The following is a 26,140-nucleotide window of genomic DNA, read 5'->3' on the forward strand; positions in this document are numbered from 1 at the left end:
TCCAAGGTTCCTCTCTTTTCTGCAACCATTTCTAGACTATTTTTGAAGTTTGATGCTACACTAAATGCTAAGGTGATGCTTGAGGAGTTAAAATACAAATAAGAGATTCAAAGATTCCTTTTTTAGTTCAGAGAATGTTATTTGAAGTCCAGTTGATTGTGATGTCTTGACAACATGCCAAGTTCTCAATGTTCTTCAAATGCTAAGAAGAATACAAGGCCAAAGTACAAGGTAAAGAAGACCCTAGTTAAGACGTTGTGGCAAAAGCCAACTGGTTATGCATATGCCAAATAACTAGGTTATTCTGAATTTTTATCTAGCAATTTGCATCTATATGGTGAAGGTGATTTCTTTGTTTAGAAAGATTGATCTTTTGTAAAGGGATTAGACACTGCCATTAAATTGGTAAGACCTTCCCAAATGGCCTCCAAACTCAAAATAGATAATGGTGGCTTGTAGGTGGAGAATAGGCTTAAGGCATTTTGTGGAAGGAAGGTGGAAGAAAACTCCATTTGGGGAAGAAGAGGGAATCTTCAAAGAATCTCGTGGATTTTCTTCCTAGGCGCTAGGATTCTCAACAAGCTCTGATACCACATGTTGGTTCATAGATGGATCAATGAATCACAATGAACAAAACTTTATTCATGAGTGGTTATATATATAGGCAACTGCCTCCATGTTGGTAGATCCCAGATCCACAATTATCTCCATGATTATCTCAATCAGTCACCACCTCCTATGATCACTCCAATTCCACACATCACACCAACTTGACATACCTAACTACCAAGTCACTAGAACCTTCTAGCACACCTACACTCACACACTCCTTGCATAGGACTCCAAGCCCATAGGCACACACACACACATATATCAATTTGCCCTTCAACATATACATACATACATGCATGTACACACACACACACACACATATATATAACTATCTATACATGTATGCATTTCAAATGACATTCTCTCAAAGTATCAAACATGTAGGTTAATTATCCCTTATGCTTTAGGTATGTCCACTTAGTGTCATCCAATCTCTGTTGCTGCTGAAGGCATTAGTGCATTATAATCATGTGTGGTGTAATCCCCTATGGTACAATTCGGGGATTGCTTCATTTCCCAAGGTCACATTTATCCATATCCTTTCTAGTCTCTGCTAGACCCCTTACAAGGGGATGCGTGCGTGCGTGCATGTGTGTGTGTGTGTGTGTGTGTGTGTGTGTGTGTGTGTGTGTGTGCATGCCATCGATTTCACCCAAAAAAAAAAGGTGTGCATGCCATCGACCATATACCCATAGGTCTGACACACAGTCCAAGTGAGGGAAGTAGTCCACCCATCACTTTAGATAGGATCAAACTATTTCCCCACAAGTATATAAAGACGTACTAAACAACACAGTAAAGCAAAGCAAAGGACTTACCCATCCATTTCCTTACTTTTTTAAGGTCAAGATTGTATTTGGGGAAGTATTGTTATAGGAAAGTTCTTGTTACTTTACAGCACTTATCTCTCTCAAAACCATTCCCATCAAAGGTTTTGTTCAGTTTATTGATTTGCATATTCAAAGGCATTAAAGTCTTTTTTCTCCATATAAAGGATGGGCATTACTTGGGAAAATATCTTTTTTCCAGAGAAGGACCATGGTCTATTACTAAAGGCCCAAATAAACTTACAAATTATATAATCAAGGTCCTTAGTTTTATCATACTTGCTGGTCACTGCCACACCATTACTCCTATTTGTAATAGTGATGGACATGTTCAGGAAATTGGCTTTCACTCCCACAAGTTTATTAACATTATCAGGCATTGTGGCTACTGTGGTGTCTTTTATCTCTATGAATTGGATGGGATAGATCCAAAATGGGTCTATACTCCGTGGTCCAAAAAGTTCCCATGGAGAATCCACATTAGTCTAGAGGATGTCGTCCATATATCTGAAGGAATGCTCGAAGTTTGACAATTTGTTCCATTCTTTTTTATTCCATAATCTATCTATGAAATTGAACTCAAACTAATATAAATATAAGTTACACCATAGGGGGGAATAGTAAAATCCCATCAGGATTCCAGAAACCTACTTGAATACTTAACCCCCTAACCTCAAGTGCATGCTTTTGAAAGCCATAAGTTAATTTCAATGCACTCCTTTTCAAATAAAGAGGTTTTACCTTTTCTATGGCTCCATGAGGTTTTTCTCTTACTCCAATTGATGCATATGTATCACTTGCCTTTTCTTCAACATGCTAGGCTAATGACTTTTGGAAAAATATTCCTCAATCCATACCCTCCCTGTAGGGGGATGTTATCATAGCATTTGCCAATATTTGCTATGAAAACAAAATTCTCAGGTAGTTTCAGCTTCACTTCATATCTGAAATTGACTAGCCAAAAGGCACACATTGATGTTGGTATCATTCCATATGTGATCATGAAGATCCTTCGACGCTTCCATGATGGGACCTAAGCAAGATTTTAATGCTAAATTCATCAAGGAAGCTATTTCAAAAAATATGCAAAGATGGGCATTCATAATCCATCGAAATGTATTCTTATGGGCTTTGTAGGTAGCCATAATATAGGGCAATGATTGATATTCCATAGTGAAATTCAAGTTAAAATGTGTAACGTCCTTGATCAGCCGGTCAAGGATGTCGAGATCATAAAGGCTTTGGAAATTCATGTTTGATAATCTCTATAGTGCTAATTCAAATATAAATTTCTTGCAAATGTATGCCTGGGTCAAATCTGACTTATCCGTTGATGTGATCAAGAGGGATGTTGTCAACCTTGCAATCTCTTTTCTGATAGTCAAGGATTCCATAAGGGATTCCCCCTCCTTTATATGCAATTCCTTGCTCATTGTCAATTGCAGAAAATAGTTCCTGCAAAAGGCCATAAAGTCACTCTCTAGTAAGTCCAATATCCCATTTGATAATGACTTCAAAGATTTTAATTGGTGCCAAATCATCAACAAGGAACCAAGTGTCCTATTAATATTGAGATTCTTTTTGGGGATGTGTCTCAAGCCTTTCTTGACTTCTTGTTTTAAGACATTTTCAATAATGATGTCATTATTAATGGTACTCACATGCTCCCATTCCTTATTAATGAAACTTTTGAAATCATCCATATGGCAATGACATACAATCTCAAAACCATCTCTAAATGCCATCATGGTTTACAAAGCAGTGAAGCAAAATTTTTGGAGAACATAGCTCATGTCATTCATGCAATCCATTTTGTTATAAGAACTTGATAATTAATTTCTTGACTGAAAACATTTCCATGACTGGATTATCAAATAAAGCATGAATAGAGTGTTTAGAACTATTCCTCACACTGAACAGAGTTGTTGTGCTATGAGGTGAAACAACCATATTCCTTTGCTTATCTTCACATACATGTAACAAGTCAATCTTTGTCATCATAAAGTAGATGATGCATGGGAATGTTCTTATTCTTCATGTCTATAAAATACATAGTCTTACCACCTCTCAAAATCTTGGAAGGCTATACCTGTGACTCCGGGCTATCCAAATGAATTGAGCTCTCATATGGTGGTTTCCATTCAATCATCTTACTGGTGTTCTATCCTCTTGAGGAGTAATAAGAAGTGTGTTTATTAAGGGACGTCATCTTATTAAGGGGCATCATCTTGTTGAGGCCATCATTAACATATGGGAGGGATGTGAATATGCTAAAGAAACCAAACAAGATATATGCTTTCTCATGGTGGATTTTGATAAATCCTATGACAGATTAGAGTGGGACTTCCTCATTCAATCCTTGCAAGATATGGAGTTAGGCCCCTCTTTTGTTGCTTCTGTAAAACTATTGCTCACCAATGCCTTTGTTAAAATCTGTGTCAATGGAAAAGTGAGCCCTTCTTTTCTCTTGAAGAGATCAATAAGACAAGGATGCCCCCTTGCTCAATTTTTATTTGCAATTGTTGCTAATTCTCTAGGGTGGTTACTTAAAAGCCAAGTCCATGAACGTAACCTTAAGGGTATAGAATTTATGTCTAGCAAGTAGTTAGTTTGTCAGTAGTTTGCTAATGACACAACTCTCACACCTAGAAACACAAGACATGATGTTAAGTGCACAATGCAGTGTTTGAATATCTTTTGGAAAGCATCTAGGTCAAGAATAAAACGTACAAAAATTGGATATGTTATTCTCAAAGGAAGAGAACAAGAATCATTGAAAGAAATGGGATGCCACATCATTAACAAGGTTATTGCCTTCAGATTCCTTGGAATCCCATGGGGTTTGATATTTCCATGAAACAAAGATCAGACTGGCTTATGGAGTGGTCTCAAAAGAAGATAGAAAAATGGAGAGTTTATTAAGCCAATCTTGTAGGCGGGAGGTTGGTTCTCAATCATTGTATTTATCCTATCTCCATTTTCCAATTTATCCTGTTGGGGCCCATCCAAAGCTGCATTGGAAAGATTCATTAGCATTTGTAGGGAGGAACTCTAGAATATCTAAAGTAAGATGGACCTACTACATTAAGCCTAAGGAGGAAGGGGGACTTAGGAGTAATTGATATAGATTTAGTAGCTAGAGAACTACCTACAACATGGGTGATTAAAGCTATTTTGAAACGTGAATGTGACTAGGCACAACAACTTTTGAGGAATATGAAACTGGTTAGACCAATTAGGGCCCCTAAATGGAAGAATTGTCCTATTCTCTCTGCCATTTGCAATCCTGAGCCTTGCAAAGCTAAGGGGAGTCCCCTTTGGCAATCTGTTTGGAAATCCTTTGAGGAAATAAAGGCCTTTTTGCAATTTTTGGCAAAGGATCCTTTATGGCTATTGACTCTATATGGGTCTCATCTATTTTTAGGAATGCGCAACTCAATGATGAACAATTTTCTCTAGGCATCATAATTCTTAAAAAGGGATTACAAACCTGGAGACAACTTTGGAATAAAGAGCAGCTAAGATGGAAGACCTGGCAAGAAATTAGGAGAGAATTTGCTTTAATTAATAAGTGTCACGCAGTGATTATGAGCAAAGTTGAACTCTGGCAAGGGAACACTTGTTGGAAAGGTGGCACCTTTTTAATCTATCATAGAGAATTCAGTTGGGTGAGAAGCTCTACGCTACTTCTAATCCCCACTCCATCCTCTGATATTGAGGATCCTTTAAAACTCTGAATGCAAGATGGGTCCTTCAAGATAGTAGAGAAAGGTGGTGTGAAAGGTTCGAGAAGATATGGAACAAGCAGGTCCCTGAAAAGAGTCTAGCTTGGCTTATTTTACATAAAGTTGTGTGGACTAATGCAAGAGGTTTCAAAATAGGGAGAGGAGATGGCAAATGCAAAAGATGCCCTGGTGTTATTGAAGACTTTTTTCATTTGTTTCTTGCGTGACCTCATGCTAGAAAGTTGTAGAAGTACATCCAGATAGAAATTGGGGATCAAGTTAACTGGAAGGCCATTTTGTTAGGGGATGCATTTAATACCAAGCAGGATCTTTGGTTTCAAATAAGAGCCCATGCTTTATGGTTCATCTAGATATCTAGAAACAACTTCCAATTTAATGATATGATGATGCTTGTTGATGCTCTATTTATTTCATGGTGGGATAGGGAAAAAGGAGATTGGACTTCTAAATAAGTGCATAAAATATGGAGTACAGTAAATTAAGGATCTTTCTAACCACATAAGCAGATGTACTTTGGAGGAAGAACATGATTAGCCATCTCACTAACCTTCATAGGATACCACCTTCTCAAGCTGAATCTGCTCACACCTCTGCTCAAGTCAATGCTACTCATTACCCTATCTCAGATGCTACATACCACACCACTGGTCTTACTTCTCATGATCAAGATATTTCTATTATCTCTGCAAAAGGTGTCCCGTATCATGGCACCAATGCTCAAGGTTTAGATGCTTTTGATGATGCTTCTCAGAGTTTTTGATTTCATGTCCCTTCATGCATATATAGGAGGACCTGAAATGTCATGTTGGTTTTCTCCATGCTCTGAAATTTTGTTCAAGCTTAAATCTTATGGCTTACTTGGACTACAAGAATATCCTGTGAAGGATAACTCTTATGATGTACACAGGTTTATGATATTAATATAATCACTCTTTTCTACCCAGAAAAACAAAAGACGTGAGTTTACATCCCCTCATATATCCAACGCCAGAGGGCTATGATTCTAGGGATAGTAGCATCAACTCACCATAAGACATCTGACACGCTTGGAGATGGCTAAGGCAAAAATGGTGCATGTGGGTTCTTTTCCAAGTTCTTAACAGCCAACAATACTAACTCCCTCATGTAATGGAATGTAAGAGATGCTTTGTGAAATTGAACCATGTCACTTACTTTCATAAATAAAAGAAAGGAATTAAAAGTAACTTTCAAAGGCCTATTCAAAAAGAAGGCTAGCAAGTTTTTCACCATATACCATATAGCATGATCAAACCATAAGGGCTGCACCCTGCAATTCAATTTCTCTTCATGGCATTAGCATTTTACATAAGGGCGGCCAACATTAAATATATCATTAAAATACTTTGGTGCCTTCTTTTCTGTCTCAAAAATGTGACTCTTATGTCTGCCAAACATGCCAATCGGGGATGGGCATCTACCGGTGGCAAAGGCTAACATTGGAAAGAAATTGGATAGATGATAGTTGTGAGTACTGGTGATATTGAAACTCTGTACTTGTTTCTTTGCTTCAGCCTTTATCAATTTCGAAGAATCAACAAGATCTACAAGGAAAATCCACATGTCTAGTGCAAAAGATTCATTTCATGTAGTTCACATACCTTATTGTCATAAACCAGCAATTCAGCATTTGTGTATGTTTGCATAGAGCTCTTTTTTAGAGTAATCATAGATATAGTCTCTTGAACATCCTAGGAAGCCCTTCAAGATCACAAAAACTATGTTGCATCACATTAGAAGAAGATTCTTCTGGTATGGAAAAACATTTTAGACCCAAATTATCAGGGGACAACATGTTAGCTGGAGGAGGGAGATTGGAATATACATACTGAGTTCCTCATTGTATCTGGAGATTTTTTTGCAAAGCCCAATAGAGCAGTAGTTTCCTCCTCCATTAACTGATCCAAAAAATAAAGATAATTGATTGATGACCTCCAACATTTTTTCCACATTCCCCTTTCCAATTACTAATATTCTACACCAACCAATTGTGGAAACTTGCATGACCAACAACTTGTTTGAATTAGGGTGTTCTTTTACTCCCTATATATCCAGGCTATAATTATTTCATGGACTTTCTTATTAAGCATTGTCATGATGGCCTGGCATCCAAGTGATAGTGCTGGCAACGGATCTACATATCTGAGAGCAATCAAGTCCTTGTGCCATGAAGAGGCCTTCTAAGCAAAGCCAAGCATAACCATTAGTTATTAGATTTTTTGAATCCCACAATGGCTATACTAGTGCGTGTTCATCCTATATTTCCTCTCCAATCTTTGCCTTAATTTTTCATAATCAATATTACACACACACACACAAATCTATAACTATCTATACATATACGTACAAATTCAGGTCAGTCCCAATTATGCTCTTAAATAACACTCTCTCAAAGTATCAAACATGTAGGTCAATTATCCCTTATGGTGTAGGTATGTTCACTTAGTGTTATCCAAGCTTTGCTACGGAAGGTATTAGTGTAAAATAAGGGGATTACTTCATTTCCCTTAGTCACTTTTATCCATATGCTTTCTAGTCTCTAATTAACAACCCCTTATAAGGGGGTTTACGCGTGCACGCGCACGTGCGAGTGTGCATGCGTGCGTGCGTGCGTGCATGTGTGTGTATGTGTGTGTGTGTGTGTGTGTGTGTGTGTGTGTGTGTGTGTGTGTGTGTGTGTGTGTGTGTGTGTGTGTGTGTGTGTGTGTGTGTGCGTGTGTGTGTGTGTGTGTTTCCCACCAACCATATACCCATAGGTCTGACACACAATCCAAGTGAGGAGAATAGTCCACCCATCAATTCAAATAGGGTCAAACTATTTCCCCACAAGCACATAAAGACGTACTAAACAACACGGTAAAGCAAAGCAAAAGACTTACCCATCCATTTCCTTAATTTTTTAAGGTCAAGATTGCATCTGGGGAACTACTATTGTGCTCTTATCTCTCTCAAAACCATTCCCATCAAATTTTTTGTTCAGTTTTTTACTTTGCATATGAACATTAAAATCTTCCTTCTTCGTATAAAGGATGGGCATTAATAAGGATTGCACTATGGCAATATTGAAGTGATGTTGAAATGTCATCATGCTAAGTATTGATCTATTGATCAAAAGAGGTGGTGAAATCTAAATCCAAGAATGATGCAGTATGGCATAACTTAATTGATGATGTACATTTGGATGATCCACTCCGACCACTAGTTAAAAGACGGAAGGTACTCTTTGTCTAACAAACACATTCCACAAATGAAGCCCTCACATGCAAAGTAAAATAAATCATTTTTTCATTTGTTTGGAGACCTAGGATGAGATCTCAATCTCTCTCTCTCACATGGTATGTGACAAAGTAGATTCTAAGATGTTGAGGCTCTATATCTATTCCCTTTTATGTCTCTCTAGGAATGATCTCAATGGATCAGCATATGTGCTCACAATCACACAAAGATTAGCTCCCACTTGTACACAAGTGGAGGTTGGGAGCTTCAAAAAAGGGTGGCGAATAATTCTTTGTAATCCCTCAAAGCTAGAATCAAACATTGAGAATCTCTTCTTTCTTTATGCGTGTTTTGGCTCATGTAATCTCAACAGCTAGAAGCACAAGGCATGAGTGTAAGTGAATGTACATTTTGTATACCCACCAACTGTATCGTCTTCTCCACATGCTTGGATTTAGTGTTGTTTCCCGATTTCCATCTAAAGAGGATCTTGCTTTTAGTGTAGCCCCTAGTCAGGGGGACTACAATTCATTTATTGTGTGTAAGTGAAAGATATAATGTCCCCCCCCCTTTTTCTAGCTCATAAAAATTTTCATTTCTCTATGTGAGCAGCTATGATTGTGCAAGTTTTCATAGACCCATGCAAATTTCCAAAGCTTGGGGACACATGTGGGTGTCATTTATGGGTCATTTAGGAGTGGCTATGGGGTTTTTCCTTTGTGTCTGTGTTAGGTTGGTTGTAAGGCTATGTACCTAGTAGTTCCTCACTATTTTGATAGAACTTATTAGGTGGCAGCTCTTCATATTGCAAAGAAGACAAGCAAAAAGGCTCCTCAACCTCTTGATCATATTGCGAAGAAGAGAAGCAAAACTCTCCTCAACCTCTTGATCAGTTGTGATCCTTGAAGAGCAATGACAAACAAGAGCTAGTCACAGCACAACAGTAAAAAAATTCCAACCATTAGGCAAAAATAACAACAAAGTGAAAACATTCAAGCAACCAACACTAAAGACCCAACAAGGGAAAAATATAGGCTAGAAATGCCATCACAATCCCAGTCAAGGCCTAATAGAGGTTAACATAACAAATGAGCCAAATGTGCTATAGAAGCTCGCAAAAGAGGAGACAAAGGTAAACGAGACCGTACATAGCAAAGCATTTGTGAGCAACCAATGGCATGAGAAGCAAGTCCTTATACAAACTAATGAGATCATCTCAAATGTGCAACTACTAGCAACACTTTGGTGCAGCATTCCACGAAGCTTTAAGAGCTCCATGATAATCATGGATGTGGAGAATTGCACAATACCTATCAACAATAGAAAGCATAGTGGAACAATCATTTTAGAACAAAATAAGCCTTTGGAAGTACTTGCAAATAGCAAATATGCTCCACCAATAGCCTCAATGACAAGCTATAAGCATAGTAAAGAAGCACCAACAAGCAAAAGTAGCATAGAAAAAGCCAACCCAAGCTCTTGAAGTTCATGAGATCTCAAAGGTGGAACCATAAGTTTAGAAGAGTTGCAAGCTTATCACCAAACATGAGCAACACACTTGTGCATAGGCAAGGTTTGTGAAGCACACTTGTGCATAGGCCAGGTTTATGAGGCACATTAAGCAATACTTGACATAACGTTTGTGTATACAACAAGCTCACAAGCCTAGGTAGCTAAACATGCTTAATATAATGCATAAGGAAATGTTTCAAAAGAGATGCAATTCTCAAAACTAAGTGAACCAATTAAACATGCACAAGGAGCTCCAATTGTGAGATTTCCTGCAATTTTTCTTGCAATTCTCAAAAGCAAATTAAGGAATAGTGATCCAGTTGAAGAGGCTCAAGGACAAGAAGCTCTAGTTGTGAGATTGCCTGCAACTCTTCTTGCAATTTTCAAAAGCAAAGGCATGGTGAACAAATTGAAAAGGCTCAAGCACAGCTCCAATTACAATATTTGCAATTCTTCTTCCAAGAAAACAAACAAATCAAACATTAGGAGAGACAAAGGGCTAACTAGACAACATGTGGCAAAAATACAACCAACCACATAATGCTTATTCTCGCCTCAAGAACCGGTCTAGTGGTGAGGACAATATGCCATGAGAAGGTTCAAGTCTTGGCATGGCCTCTACATAAAGGAAAGAAAATTTTAGTGGAACGGATCATTCACTATGAACCACGTCATACAATTGTGTCGTTTATTTTGCGGTTGGCTAGTGCAATTTGAGGTTGGCATTTGGATTCTGGTTGGAAATTCCCTGTGTCTTGATCACCCAAGCAAAACTACACGCAATGTAGTTTTGAATTGAGCTCCAAGATTTGGTCATCCCACCCAAGGTAATGTCTAAGATCAATTTTTAACCCTTAAAATTTTTGTTTTTGCCAAAGTTACTATACTTGGGGCCAATTAGGGGCTTAAGAGAATCATCTTCAAAAGTCTACAATTTTTTCCCCTTGACTCCAATTTTGAATCTATCTAAATTAGATTTGAGGGAAATCTTGAGCTTCACAATGAATTTCTTGAAGGCGAGCGCTCTTAAAATCACACTCCATTAGGCATCATATTTCAGTATTGAATTAACATAGCCTTTGTGCTAGAGATCAAACTAACTTGGGCACTCTAGACTTTCATCAAAGTAACTTTTACATTTGGAGATGCAAGCTTGATTACATTTTTTGTGGCAAGACAATCATGGAAGCTTGTGATTGAAGAGATGTTTCCAGCAGCTACAGATTGATGATATTTTTGTGGAAAGATAGACGTGGAGCTTGACATAGGAGAGATGCTCGCAGTAGGTAAAGTAGCACCACAAACAAAGAAGCATGGCCGTGATGAATTGAATGCCATTCTGCTGTAGATATTTTCACAGCAAGTTTGAAGAATATGGTCTTTGCCTAGATGATGAATCTGTTAAAAGCATCCTTGATGTGGTCTACACTAATCTCCATTTATGAAGTATACAAACATACAGCAAGCCTTGATGTCCCATACCCCACTTGTCATTGGTCATTAGGGCAAGGTCTATCTACACAAAGAAATGCAGTATTTTTCCAAGTACCTTAAAGCAAGGATCAAAAGTATATTCAAGCAATTTTCACAAGCACACTTTACTACTGACTGTTTTTGTTTGTCATCAATTGATGTAATCTATACTTTAACCTGCTTTGAAATGTGACTGCCAACTAAATGTGCATACTACCATGGGCTTTTTTTTTTTGAAATGTGACTGCCAACGTAGATGATACAAAATGACGGGAAAGGAAGTAGTTTGTTGGGTCCTGATCAGTGCCTTTCCCCCCAGTGTTCTGGTGAGTGTAGAGCAACAAACATACTCCAAAAACATTGAAAATAAAGTCCCAACAAGTGAAGAATTCCCTTCGTATTGAACTAAGACTTGTAGGAGCAGGAAAACATGTTCAGGACCTATGGGCTCCTCAAACCAACTGCACACCAGTAACTTAATCAAGAGACCATCAAAATATGGTCTGGATTGCTTCTTCTGAAGTGCTGTTCTTGAACGTGCCTAGATTATCTCTGTTGGCAATGACCATGTGAGTAGAAATAAACTGAAGCATGCATGAAATCTATCCAAACTTTCAGAACAAGTAACAGCATCCAGCAGGTTCTACCAACGCATTTTTGTATAATAAAAACCTGCCTCGGAAACATAGAAAGATTGCATTGTCTATACAAAGACACAAGTTTGCACAAACAAAAAAGTCATGCTGGCTAATAGCTTCCAAACATGCATTATTTTTCATCAATGCATTTGGAAAAATACATCAAACTTGCTATGTGGAAACACAAAAGTGCAATTCTTAGCATCATAAATGCCACCCACCAGGGAACACACCATCAACCCCATCATACATAGCAGGGAGTTGAACTGGCAATTTTGACCTCTCCACCCAATTCATCAGCACTGAAGGTGGGTGTATAGCACAAATTTTTTAGTCTCACGCACATATCATCAACCCCATAATGCATCACAAAGACTAGCTTTTAGAACATGTCCAGCCAATTCATCAGCACTCAATAGTGCGGTTGATCATCAGATAAAATCCTAGGCACAGGCACACCCAAAGGTGTTTGTACTTATCTGTCATAGCTTCTGAGACAAAGAGCAGACGTGATCATGACGAAACTTAACACTCGGGACAGGGTTAATTGAAAATTTGACAATATTTGCTTTATATATAACTCCTGCGAAGGCTCATTTTAGCCTCTCCAAAAGAGCTTTCACCAAAGTTGCAAAGGAAAGATAGCTCATAAGAGCAGAGACAATCATACCACTGGAGATAGAAATTATCACCACAATATCAGCTGAGCGTTGGCCAAAATGGTCAGAGAGAGAAATATGCATGTCCGCCACAAATCACCGTTGCACATCTTTCCTACCTAATACAAATATAGATGCCAAGGGTATATATATGTTGACAGTCCACAGTTGTATTGAAAATAACAAACAAATTGCAGATTATCAGTACAACATTAATAATATAAGCTAAAAATCAGACGCTGCCAACAGTGCAAACCCTAGAGATTAGGTGCACTTAGAATAAAATCTGAATCCAGATTGCTACAACTTTTCAACTACGAGTAAGTCTTGCATAAGCAATTAGCAGTATAGCAACAGCCAGACTACCTATAAGGCCACCCATAATCCATTTGTTACGGCTGATTCTTCTGGTCATGGATATGAGAATCTTTTTGCTTCTCCCAATGTTATCATCCACCTCTCCAATCTACATTATGATACAAGAGACAATTAACCATTTGGGAAGACAATTTGCAGAAAGCATAATGTAAAATGCAACCCGGAAATAATTAAATTGAAAAGCATAAGTCAAGAACATAACACAATGGCTCTAACACATGTAACACAATGCTAATACCAAAGAAGCTACATGACAACACAGCAAGCGGCCAATATTCCTATTTTAAATAACAGGGAATTTCGATTTCATGAGTTGTTGCACTTCCAAGGTCCTGCATTGTGTATATTTAAGTCCTAAAGTATTAAGTCCTCTTGTAAAATATTCGCCGCAAACAACTTCTCGTTCACGAGTTGAGTCTCCAGATTCTGAATCCGCGTCTGATTCGTGGTCTCGTACTGATTTTTCAAGACCGTCCATGCCTCCTCCGCTGTGGTGACATGTTGAATTAACGCCATGACGGAATCACTAACACTGCAGACAATAGAACACAGCGCATCTGCATTTCTTCTTGTCCACGCGAGAATCTCATCCGCAGTTGGTACTATCTGTTGTCCAACATTGGCTGGATCCGCCGGCCTCACGTCCATCCCAGTAGCAGTGTCCCAAAGCTCATATGCGCTTAGGATGGTCTTCATCTTGAACTTCTAGAGAGGATAGTTAGAGCCGTCCAACTTTTCGCTTTCGCCGAACGGTGGGATTCGCAGTCTTGTGGGCTGGGCCATCTCTCACAATCTGCTCGCAAACAGAAACACACTACCAAATCTTCTTGCTAGAGTCCAGGCTCTGATACCATGTCCCATTTATGTCGAACCCAACGGCTTGGGATGACAAACCCAAGGCTTGGCTTGTAAGAAATCCTAGTAATGTAATATTGCTATTGAGCTAAGGAGTAGAAAGGAGACTGCAATGATTGTAGGGAAAAAGAGTATATGTATTACTTCAAATGTCTGAATTGTCAAAATGTGTCTAATCCATATACGAGGCCTTTCTTATATAGCGAGTGGAGAGCCACAAAGGAAAGGGGTGTGCCCCAAAGGGAGTGTGCATGAAGAGGTGCGTACCTTTTGTGAAGAGTGCAACCCTTGATGAGAGAGTAAATTACAAATAGAAGTGTCCTCTTCAAAAGTGTATGCCTCTTTGGAAAAGGTGTAGCTCTTGTGAAGGGTTGTGCCTCATGGCAATTGACCCGTCGAAAAGGCATACCCTTCCAAAGTGTAGATTCATCCGACCATCCATAAGTACAAGGTTTTATAAATAGAATGTGTCATGGACCATGACATCCCCTCCCACTTAAAAGAAGACCCTAATGAAAAAGATGAGCTGATAGAGAATGACTCATGCCTGAAGCTTATAATACTGCTATTAAATGTCGAGCTACTATTGCATATCTTGCCAACTAGCGTAGTAATCATCAATATCACACCACCGAACAAGGAACTCAGAAATAAGTCGATGCTGTGTGTCGTGCTGCAAATGTTTCAGAATGAACTCGGGAATGACTAGAATATAGTCATTTTTAAATTCTAAATCCTGGAATTAGAACAACTTCATCACCTAGAACATATGCCTTTACTCACTAAATGTGAAATGCAGGCTGAATTTTATCCAAAGATGGTGGTAAATCCAACTTATAGCTTAGTATGGAAACATTTCTTATGATCCAATATCATGGCCGAGTTTGGGAGCTACAAATAACAAAACCATATCACTAGTATTGAACTCAAGATGACATTTGCATCTATTGGCGGAATGTTAATAGTGCTCTTGTGCTTTGCACATTTGATCCCTGACTTGCGCTAGGATATCTTGCATTTCTTAATTGATGTGATCAGCTAAGGCCACTCTATGTTGAGGTAAAAAATTTGTAGGTACTATCAGAGTGTGTCCATAGGCTGCTTGAAAAGGAGTCATGTTGAATGCTGATAGCACTATGGAAAAGAGTTGTATATGAACTCTATGAGTGATAAATATCTTCCCAAGAACATAACCTTGAGTGAATGTAGTGAGGTCACATCTCTTCCAAGACTTGATTGGTTCTTTCGGTGCGACCAGCTGGCCTGAAGACGACCAGAGAACTTGACATCTCTGTCAATGAAGATGTTTTTTGGCAAACTACAGAGTCGAAACATATGTTGTATGAAGAACCATGCGATGTCTGGAGCTTGAGCACTCTTTTGGCAAGGGATGAAATGTGCCATTTGAGACAAGCAATCAACGATCACCACAATATGTGTGTTATCTTTAGAAGAATGAGCTAAGATTGTAATGAAATCCATGGAGATGTTCTCCCATCTTTCAATCGGAATATGAAACGGCTGAAGAAGTCATGGTAGGGCCAGCAAAGCTGACCCTACTAGCCGACTAGAGGGGCGGCTGAGGCTGCCTGTAAAAGGCACCTATTCGAGCCCCTCCTTAAGTCAATAGGCCGGCCTTTGGGGGGCCCTTTGGGGCTCCTATTCTTCACTAGGATCTAGACATAACTAAACCTAAGAAGGAAACACTAACCCATTGAGTTCTCTAATGGGCACAAGTCAATACGGACTGAACTATGGCTAAGAGACTAACCTATGTGCTTGTGCCTGACTGTCCCTAGACTAGGGCTCACAATGGGGTCATGGCATATGAACAAATTACCTATAAAGTCATCTACTGCTGTACATAAGCACTTGAAGATGATGACAATGTGTCACAATGCACCCAAGTGCAAGGGTGCATGTGACAGATGCACTTACCAATGATGATGGCTGCAATAGCAATGACACACTGACATTAGTAATGTGTGAAGAGGCTGCAAATGTCTCCTCAAAATCAATGCCTTGCTGCTGAGATTAACCATTTGCAACAAGATGGGCTTTGTAGCGGTCAACAAACCCATCAACTTTCCTTTTGAGCTTGTATATCCTCGTGGTGGCTATAGCATGCTTGCCTGCAGGAAAACACAATTCCTAAGTGCCATTATGATGATTGAGTCCAGACTTCATTGCATCCATCCTATCCTTGCTATCAAAAGCATCCTTGAGACACAATGGCTCCTATTGCAAGCTGTAGCAATCAATGCAACCTCATTGAGTGTCCTTGCATAAGACGAGAAGCTACTATTGTACAATCCAACAATGGCATAACAGAATTTTCAGCAAGACAACATCTCTACTAATAATAATATTCCCAGGCCAGTATAAACGATAGCCTTTACTTTCTGAAATGTAACCAATGAAGATGCATTTAAGTGCCTTGTCCTCAAGCTTGTGCTGCATATGAGATGGAACATGCATTCAAACACCCTCGTGTGTAGCATGAGGGCCTCATGGGGAGTTAGTAGCCTAGTACTGCCAAGAATGAGTTCAGTTGCATGGTCCACTGTTCGTTGATGTGGTAACTAGCATAGTAACTCCTTTGGAAATATATCCAGATAGGGTTGGAAAATTGGTTTGGTGAAATACTCAAGAGGATCCTGCTTAGGTATCTCATCGACTGAGATAACCCACAGCAGTGTTAGTTTCAAGTGAACCCAATTCTTTACTTGTAAGGATGAGACAACCAATGTCTCGATAAGTTTACTGTTGTGGACGAACTGGATCGTGTGGCTGCAAAAACAGAGTGAAGGATTGTAGTCATAGAGCAATTGTTGTCCAAGAATTTCATCACATCATGAGAACAGCCTGATGACAAAATTCAACTTGTCCACCGTCCACCATCTATTGTTAAATATGGATGGAAGAACAATTGTTTGACCCATGTGTTGCACAAGAAAATTGTTCCATTTGCAAGTTTGATTTGGTAATGAACATGACTGGGACTGGTGTTCAATTTGATCCATTGTACTAAGAAACTGGCAGGGAAATTACACAAGCAGTCATGCTGTCAATCATGGTTACTGAGGTACACCGATTGAGCCTTGTAAACAAAAAACCTGTGTGGCCAACGAATCTTCAGGGTTGCAATTAAGGCTCATATGGATGGTATTGGCTACTTGAGGTGTTTTTCCTCTTTTATTCTATACTGGAGTTGCATCTTCTATATGGGAAGAGGTGCGAGGTTCCATAGAGTTAACCTTGGATCGTTTGGTACAGTCAAGCCCATTTGTGGTTGCCAATATAGATGGTGCATAGTCCTTTGGATGAATTTCCAGTATTCTTGTCGAATAGTATCTCAGCTATTTGACACCTTGTACCATAGAAAAATTCAAATGCTCCCTCCAAGGGCATTAAAAGGGATCAAATACAACACTATGAATCTCTCTCTCTCTCTCTCTCTCTCTAAATTGACATTCGACTTCTAACAGAATTTGTTGCATGGCCATCATGAAGCATTCTGAGAAACAAGCCTGAGTTCTCATGCATGTTACCATGTAAAATTCAAGTATTGATCCATATTTGTTGTTTTATCCTGCAATTCCTACCACTTCCTTTCCAAAACGGGCTGATAAGGATAAATTAGAATTTTAGACCTCTAATCCTTCTACTGCAATCCACTCTTTTCTAGGTATTCCCCAACAGAATCATTTGGTAAAAGGCACACCTTCGAAAATTATCACTACTTCAACGGGTTAGAATAGCAGTGAAAGCAAGGGAGTTCATGTGAGAAAGAGGGCAAAATAGGTACCACAAAGTGAATTGATGTAATACACAAATGATCATTAGGTATCACAACATGAATTAATTTGACGTCTATTGCTGCCCGTTAAAATATCCCAAATCCTTCTCACACTGCTGGTCCTCACCTATTCCCAAAACTAGACAACCCGAGGCAGCTGACGCCCCTCCCCATACCAACAAGTCCCTTCACAGCAGTCCTTTTAGCGCAACACACACAGCCAGCAATCACAAATTTCAATGCAGCCAATAAGCTTTTACCCCTCCATTTGCCAACACATATCCAAGCATCCATCCACACTCCTCCATACCATTAATACTTCTCAAATAGCACAGTTCCTTATATTTCTTCCAAAACGAATGACATCTGGATGAGCCATATGTGCGAAAAAGTAAAAGTGCAGATGTGTACAGTCTCTTGAGCATGTAGAAGTGTTTGCCGCTGCTGATGAAGGTCTTGCAAGATCGAAACACCACACTCCTCAGTTTCCAAAAGTACTCTTTTGCTTTCCTTTATTCTATCACCAGATTGATTGAGTCTTTCAGTAGACATAAGGAGCCTCTCCCGTTGACCAGCTGAGGCCTGCAAGGCTCGCAAGTTTCATATATTGAGCACCAATACAAAACATAACCAAGTAGATTTAAGAAGATCTGCAGAGAAATGGAGCCACCAATTGATCAAACAGTAGCTCAAATATAGAAGACACTAACAATTGCTGTTTCAATGCAATGGACATTATTTGATACAAAAGCAAAGTGTCTGCCTGCTACTGCGTGGTGAAGTTGAGAGATAAAGATAGAAGTATACTCATGTTACAACAGTAAGCATGACCACCGCTTTGTCACCATTCTGTGAGCTAAAATGCAAGGCTCTTTCTGGCAGGACTAACTCTCATTTGTAATTTGAACTAGGTGAACGAATAAAGAATGTGCATATCCATGTGTAGTAGCTAAAGGGCCCTTGTGGCTTAAGCACTTAAAGAAAATATATTTACATATAACAAGATGAATCTAAGAACATGACCTATATGAATCCAAGAACATGCCCAACCTCCCTCATCCTCTAAAAAACACAGTGTATAGTTTCAATCTGATGACAATCACTCACAAGGTTGAAAATTGTGAATTTCATCACACATAGCAGGGACTAGCTATTATGACATCCCCACTGACATCATCAGCGCTGGTGGGAGTAGACCATTGTATAAACATATGCTCTCACACACATCCACAAACCCGAATGTGAGCTTTTGAAATGCTGTGAACAAAAAATAATGTATGTGCAATTTACAATGTAAGCATCATACCTTCAAAGTATCCGACATCCCTGCTTCGAGGAGTTCATCTCTGGCAGCTTGCGAATCAGTTGCAGAGGATAACTTTTTGTGTTCACGTTTCAGGTAATTTAGATCTGATTTGTACTCCCTCAACTTTGCCAATAGGACAGCCTGCCGTGTTGGTTGCAAACTTCGTGCCTCTAAATCCATTCTTCTGATCTTGAAGAGACAACGACTAAAGTGTGAAAATTTTTTTCAGCTGCTCCACTTTTCCCATTGATAAACTCAAAAACAGTATGTTTACCACAGAAACCAGAATACCTCCCATCAACAAAACTACTCTGCAAAGATGAGGTATTTCAGATACAAACCAGAGACTCTGCTTCAGATAATCCATTTTTGAGCTCAGCAAGCTTCTGTTTCTTTTGCTCTGCATTATAAAAGAAAATCAGTCTGTTGCAGCAAATCGACCCAAAACTCCTCCCACCCCGGAAAAAAATTATAAGGCATATTAGGGAACAAGCACTACAGAACTATCACTCGTATGTTCAAAGAAGTGTTATCTGTCAGTACTTATAGTAAACAGATGTTATTCCATTTCAGCAAAGCATGATATCTGGAAGAGTAGTCAACATAATTCCAGCACCACTCAATTCATGCAAAGCATGGATTTTTAATATACTATGCAGAAAAGAGGGGTGCAGCGTAGTGGAAGGGAGGTGTGAGAAAAGAGGAAGAAGGGAGAAGAATGAAAGAAATTTTATTAATGTCTATGAAAGACCAAAGGTTATGAGATTGAAAACAAACGGATACAATGAAAGCTAAGGGTATGGCGACTAAACAGGCACCCATACCCAACGCTGATCTATGACGAGAAAAAAGTAATGCATCGTGCTGTAGCTGCGAGAGAACCCTAAGGGGAGCCACCAAGGCTGAAGCCCCTGACCATCTACCAATTGGTCAACTGTCCATCCAAATGGCTGCACCTATGTATGCTGTCTGTGGGACCAACCCCACCGACGACTAAGGAGAGACAAGAGGAGCTCGTCTGACATCTGGTGAGGGCTGGCATTGAGGAAGAAAGTCGGTGATAGATCACTGCTAGCGCTCAGCTTGTACAGGTCCATCCCTCCTCCTCTATAGTCTCAGTAACGTAGCCCGCTGCCCGACAAGTGCTATCTTCACTCCAGTGGTCTGTCTCCCTACATCGAAGAGAGGATGCAGTCCTCCTGTGATCCACCGGGGCTGGGTCTGTCGAGTTGTGAACTCTGACTCTCTGCTACATCTACGCCCCTGCTGTCCTTGGCTCCGGTCACCAGAGAAAAAATCCACGATCGCGCTCTGGCTGGGCTCGGCCAATCCCTCATGCGCTCTCCTCTATGCTCATATAAGCTGGTCTCTATGCCTATGGGCCTCAAGAAGGAAAGTGGCCACATGTCGCTGATCAGGAGGTGCCAAGAACTCACTAAGCGGGCCAAAACCACTACTGAAAAGACAATGATATGAACCATGGATCTCATAGAGTACAAGGCATCTGAATGCAAAGTGATCTTCTATCTCAGCCTCCTGAATATCACATAAAATGCAGATTCATCTCTCAAGTGGAAGATGGGAAAGGGCTGACACAGAGAGAGAGAGAGAGAGAGAGAGAGAAAGAGAGAGGATATGATATGACATGATTGTATTAAGGAGCGCAACCAGTTAAAACTTAATAGTGATATCAGTTCCAGAGATCCCGGAGGGTCACAAGCAGAGCCCCAAAAGTCCCTTAAGGTAGCCCCCCAACTATTTGGCTAGTTCTTCCAAGAGGGTTTTAGGTTCTCCTTTAGTACTAGCCTTCCTCATGGGTGAATCTGCCCTTCACCTCTAGAGTGCCGACAGAAACTCAGTACGAAGACTTTGTATAAATGGATGCTCCAGTATGTGTGGGTGTAAGGATTTGTATGTGGTAGAGCATATGTTTATACTATGGTCTACACCCACTGTTGGGCATTGATGACGTCAGTGGGGATGTCATAGTAGCTAGTCTCTGCTATGCGTGATGGAGTTCATGGTTTTCAACCTTATGAGTGACTATCATGAGATTGAAAGGCATGTTCCTGGACTCATCTAGGTATATAGTGCTGTAGCTATTTTTCCCCTGATGTGTGCATAGGCTCGACACTGTAAGGGCAGTGCTGCTTATTTTCTCTCTCTTTTGTGGAGCAGATTTTGCAGATTCATGTGTCCCTTGGGATCCTAGATCTTGCCCACCTGCCCCTTTCCATCTCTAGGTCAATGGGAGTTGGTCCTTGTTTTGCATATTACATGCCTTTTAGACAATGATACATATGTAGTTTCGCATTTCATCTGTCCTTTCGGTTAATTTCTTGTTTGTAGAAATGCATTTTCGCCTGTGGTCTTGCATAGTTTCAGTAGCATTTTCTGCGTGACCAAATTTCTGATTTCCCCCATATCTTCTAGGATATCAACAGCTTGTATGCCCCATAACTCCATCAATTTTCCCCCCTCCCTGTGCTATCCAATGGTTGTTGCTGTCAAACATTGCACATGCAGAAGCATGAAACACGAGACAGCAAGAGAGAGAGAGAGAGAGAGAGAGAGAGAGAGAGGCAAGGTGCACTGGTATATTGCATAGGAACTGTGCGCAGGTATATTGCATAGGAACTGTGCACTGGTATATTGCATAGGAACTGTGTGTGTGTGGGTGGGTGGGTGGGGCTTATATATCACTCTCATAAAATACATGTAATATTTAATGCTATATATGCAAGATTTTTTAAAATATAGCATAAATAACATAATATGCATATTATATATGGAAGATTTTCTAAAATCTAGTATTTTGATAGCATAAATAATAAGATATTTATGGATATGTTTCTAAAGAAGTTTAAATTACTATAATGAGTATTAACTTAGACATATATATCACTCTCATAAAATACATGTAATATTTAATACTATATATGCAAGATTTTCTAAAATATAACTCTATAGATGTGTCCAAATGGGGATTTTCGATCAATTTGAGTGGCTGAATGACTATATTTGGACATTAGATGTGAAAGTTATGCCACTTTTAACAGTGTTGTCCATGGTACCTTGGAAGACCTACATCCAAGGGATTTCGCTAGCGAAACTACCTTGATGGCTTGCTTGAATGAGGTTTCTTTGGAGAAACCCTTTCATGAGGCTAGGTTAAGAGAGGGTTTTCAATATCACCCCCTATTAATTATAAGTTGTAAGAAGGATCATAAGGGACTTCTCATAGAGAAGTCTCTACTCTACATGAGGGTTTCTTCAAAAGCCATCCCATTATGTTACTCAGCATTCCCAAAGATTTATGTAAAGATTTGTGTATAAAATAGGCATTGCTATAATTTTGCATATTTCTAAGTTAAACTATGTTTTATTCCGATCTATTTTTGCCATATTTTTACATAGTTGGAAGCTTTTTTTTTTCCCTTCGCTCGGACGCTCGGAAGATTTTGCTCAGAAAATGCTTGTCCCCCAAATGGTCCTATAAGGGCCATAATACCAATGAGCAAGCTTCATGTTGGTACTCCCTTTTAGCAAGGCATAACAATTTTGGTAGAAGTGTACATGCACATAACCCCCATCCTTGAAAACCAAGTACCTCCTACAATCATCCACATACTTCTTTTGCTTAGCTTGGATCTTGCATATTCTTGTCAGCCACTTGTAAAAGAGCCTCCATCCCCTCCAAGTCCTCTTGTCCTTGCTCATTTTTCACAGCCATGTTCGCAAGGCATTCCCAGTTTGCACCATTACTGTGAGTCTAGAACCAAATAAGTTTTTTCTCGCAAGCCATCATGCAATTTAAATTCAGGATGATCCTGACATGAGGGCTCCTGCAAATATATACCTAGATGAATCCAGGAACATTCCCAAACTCATCCTCTAAAAACACAACATAGTGCAGTTTCAATCTCACAAGAGTCACTCATAAGATTGAAAACCATAAACTCCATCACGCATAGTAGGGACTAGCCACTATGACATCCCCACTGACGTCATCAGCGCCCAATAGTGGGTGTAGACCATAGTATAAAAGTATGCTCTCACACATACAAATCCACACACCCACACATACTTGAGCATCCATTTATACAAAGTCTTCGTATTGAGTTTCTGTCGACACTCCAGAGGTGAAGGGCAAACTCAGCCATGACGAAGGCTAGCAAATCTGAAAAGATGGCTGCTGCCTTTGAATTCTGCATTAACCCTCTTGAAGGCCGGATTGAGACTGCAAACATCCTAAGCAAGGCACATTCTCTTCCCCTTTATATACTCCATGTACAAGCTCACATCTTGAACAAGGCATCTACAACCACATTTTCTTTCCCCTTTCTATACTCAATGTCAAAATCATAGGACTGCACTGAAGCCAACCATCTCTTTTGTTTGGCTGACAAGTTGGGTTGCATAAGGAAAAATCTGAGTGTTCCATTATCAGTAGTGATCTTGATTTTTCTCCCTCACTAGGTAGTGATGCCAAGTCTTTGAAGGCAAGTTTGACATGCTCCATGTGCTCCTGTTTGCTTTTGTTGTAAAGATGTCATCAAAGAAAACCAGCACATATCGGAAGAGAAGTGGCTGCAACATTTAGTTCACAAGTGGCTGAAAGGTGTCTGGTGCAATAATGTGGACACTAACCTAACTGAATGTGTTCAATGTCGAGTCATAAAACTGCACCAATGCCAACCACTTTTGTTTAGATGACAGATTTGTCAGCACGAGAGTGTGTCTTGAGTGTCCTCTGGACAGTTTTAATTTAGACATGCTCCCCTTATATAATAGGAGATCAATCCTAATACCCCTTTTCCAACGGACACAGATTGACGAGCGTTTCCTGATAGTAGAAAGTGAAGTACCAGCATGTTGACCTTGTCATTGTTCCAACGCTCCTCCTCATAAAGACTTCATGTCTCGGAAGTAGGACATGCAAATAATGGCAGTGTAGTTACACCTCCTCAAGATTGGCATGGGTCTCCTTTGACGCAATGAAGTCATCCTTCAAGACATCCTGTCAACTGAGTGTTCCAGCCACAAGCAGTTTTGAGGTTTCCTCTATAATCCGATCATCTCCAAAAATGTTGCAAGGCCTTTGATCTCCTCTACCATACCGGAGAATGGGCTTGAGCCAGAGTCAAGGGGAACGAGAAGGCCTTGTAGTCCCCAAAATCACAGGCTTTCCTTGCATCATGGAAAACAACCCTAGTGGGTCACATCCTACACCTGCGGGTGTATCCAGATAACTCAACATCAAGTAGTTCCACAATCCTGTTCAGCTTAGTTGTCCCTCCTTTTCCATGATTGCTTTTTCTATTTTGATAAACACCACCTCAGATCCATATTTGGCATCCTCTACTCTTGACTTCGTGTAACCCATTTCTCTGCCTGTCAGATTAGGACGTGGGTTGCCATACTAAGATCTCTACCATGCCCCTGCAGGAATTAAAAGCTCAGCTCTTTCTCTCCATCATGGCTGCAACCCTGGGTTGTACCAGTGCGATTCTCCTCTCTGTGTGACCTCATGATCAAGCAGCATTGCTTATCCCCAACCTTTACTAATTGCCTCAATGCTTTCCATTACAAAGATTGCTCCTCGTGATATGGAAATTGGGACTATAAAACTTTCAAAGTCTGCCCAAGCGCCACGCTTCCGCAATGCATCCCCAAAAGATCTCCACCGTGTGTTGGCATGCTCTCCTCGCCAATTTGGGACAGAAACTAAAAAACATATTTCAGCTTCGTGAACTACTCATTAGATGTTACGATCCGATCCGTGTCACGGAAGCAAAGACTTTCGCAATCCATGCAAGCATAGATTGGTGTAGAAAACCATTGCATCGCTAAGTTGAAGCTTAATCCTAGTGATGAATTCCACAGAACAAAGAAGGCAAAGAACTACGTGCGCTAAAGGACAGCAACGACGGTTCAAAGTCATACCTCCAATAAGGAGCCCAATGGCTGGGCAATTTCGTGTCAAATTGGCGGAGAGCTCACAGTACTGCCTCTCATAGCTATCAAAAACCTCGCTCATGGTTGCGATACTCTGAGGACCAACGGGAGGATTTGCAGGAGAAAAAGAAACTTGTGAATTTGGTCAGAATTTTCTCTCTCTCTCTCTCTCTCTCTCTCTCTCTCTCTCTGCCCATCACTTTTACGATAACCAGCCACACAACACATCGCCAACCCTCTTCTCTTCCTTCCTTTACACACTTTCTTCTGCTTTACGTTCTGTTCCCTGCCATCCCTGATCACGGACGCCATTCCTACGGCAGCACACTACACACCTCTCAGGACCCAAATCGCGTCCGAAGTCCTAGCTATAAGGGCGCGAAACACACTGCGTTTACGAGGACGTACCGAGGCGAGCGTTGCAGTAGTCCTTATGAATTTGGAAAATTCGGAAGAAGATCGGATCTTGTGTGTGCAGCACCTGATGCAAAATTGCAATGGAAGACGACCTTGGAAGTGGATTTTTGTGCTCTTTCCCTTAACCATGGTTTATAGCTCACCATAATCTCATGACTCCACTTGGCAACCTATTATACGCCAACGTTTCTATTACAATTTTGTCAAAAAAGAACAAGTGAGTACAAGTACTCGTGAGCACTGCATTCAATTGGTTCTATCAAAGGAAAACAGTTGTCAAGATGAATGAATGATTAATTTGCAACACCTGTGATGGAAGCCCGTGTATAGGAAAGTTCGAATGATTTGCAAACTCCGTGAGAGAGAGAGAGTTCTTAAAAAAAGAAAGTGTGTGAGTGAGAGAGAAAGAACCAAAATAGAAGGGGGCCACGTGGCGAAAAATGGTGTGGGACACTTTTTTAAGAAAAGTGTAACGATAGCGCTGCCTGAAAGGCAGTGCTAACAAACAAGAGCGCACATGCTCTGCTCGCTCGCTCAATAGCACTGCCTTCATTATTCGATTTTTTATGAAACTTTGGAGCATATCGCTAGAGGAGGAATATGCTCATAAGTTCATCTTGGGGAAGCGAGACATGGGCATGAGATGAGTGGCATCAAATGATTAGAGGGACACTTTTGTAAAAAAGTGTAACAAGAGCATTGCCTTTGCAAGCAGTGCTAACAAGA

General features: G+C 40.1%; 1 protein-coding gene across 4 annotated transcripts; it reads right to left on the reverse strand.

The window, feature by feature from the left end:
• Positions 1-12,155: 12,155 nt before the first annotated feature.
• On the reverse strand, positions 12,156-25,544 carry LOC147892028 (vesicle transport v-SNARE 11-like). 4 transcript variants are annotated; one of them, XR_015542441.1, is made up of 8 exons: positions 25,406-25,544; positions 24,986-25,091; positions 19,381-19,439; positions 19,040-19,228; positions 18,145-18,315; positions 13,068-13,167; positions 12,713-12,820; positions 12,156-12,530 (listed from the first exon to the last, which is right to left on the reverse strand). XR_015542441.1 is itself a non-coding variant. In XM_087388126.1 (7 exons), the coding sequence occupies exons 1-7, from the start codon at positions 25,541-25,543 to the stop codon at positions 12,798-12,800; spliced, it is 786 nt and encodes a 261-aa protein (XP_087244252.1). In that variant the 5' UTR covers position 25,544; the 3' UTR covers positions 12,156-12,797. The 4 variants fall into 4 exon arrangements, 2 of the variants coding, with proteins under 2 accessions (XP_087244252.1, XP_087244251.1); XR_015542440.1 differs by having other exon boundaries at positions 12,156-12,533; XM_087388126.1 differs by having other exon boundaries at positions 12,156-12,820.
• Positions 25,545-26,140: the final 596 nt, after the last annotated feature.

This window comes from Dipteris shenzhenensis, chromosome 17 (genome assembly GCF_047967505.1).
Source record: "Dipteris shenzhenensis isolate YYH24624 ecotype China chromosome 17, Dip_SZ_1.0, whole genome shotgun sequence".
Lineage (NCBI taxonomy): Eukaryota > Viridiplantae > Streptophyta > Polypodiopsida > Gleicheniales > Dipteridaceae > Dipteris > Dipteris shenzhenensis.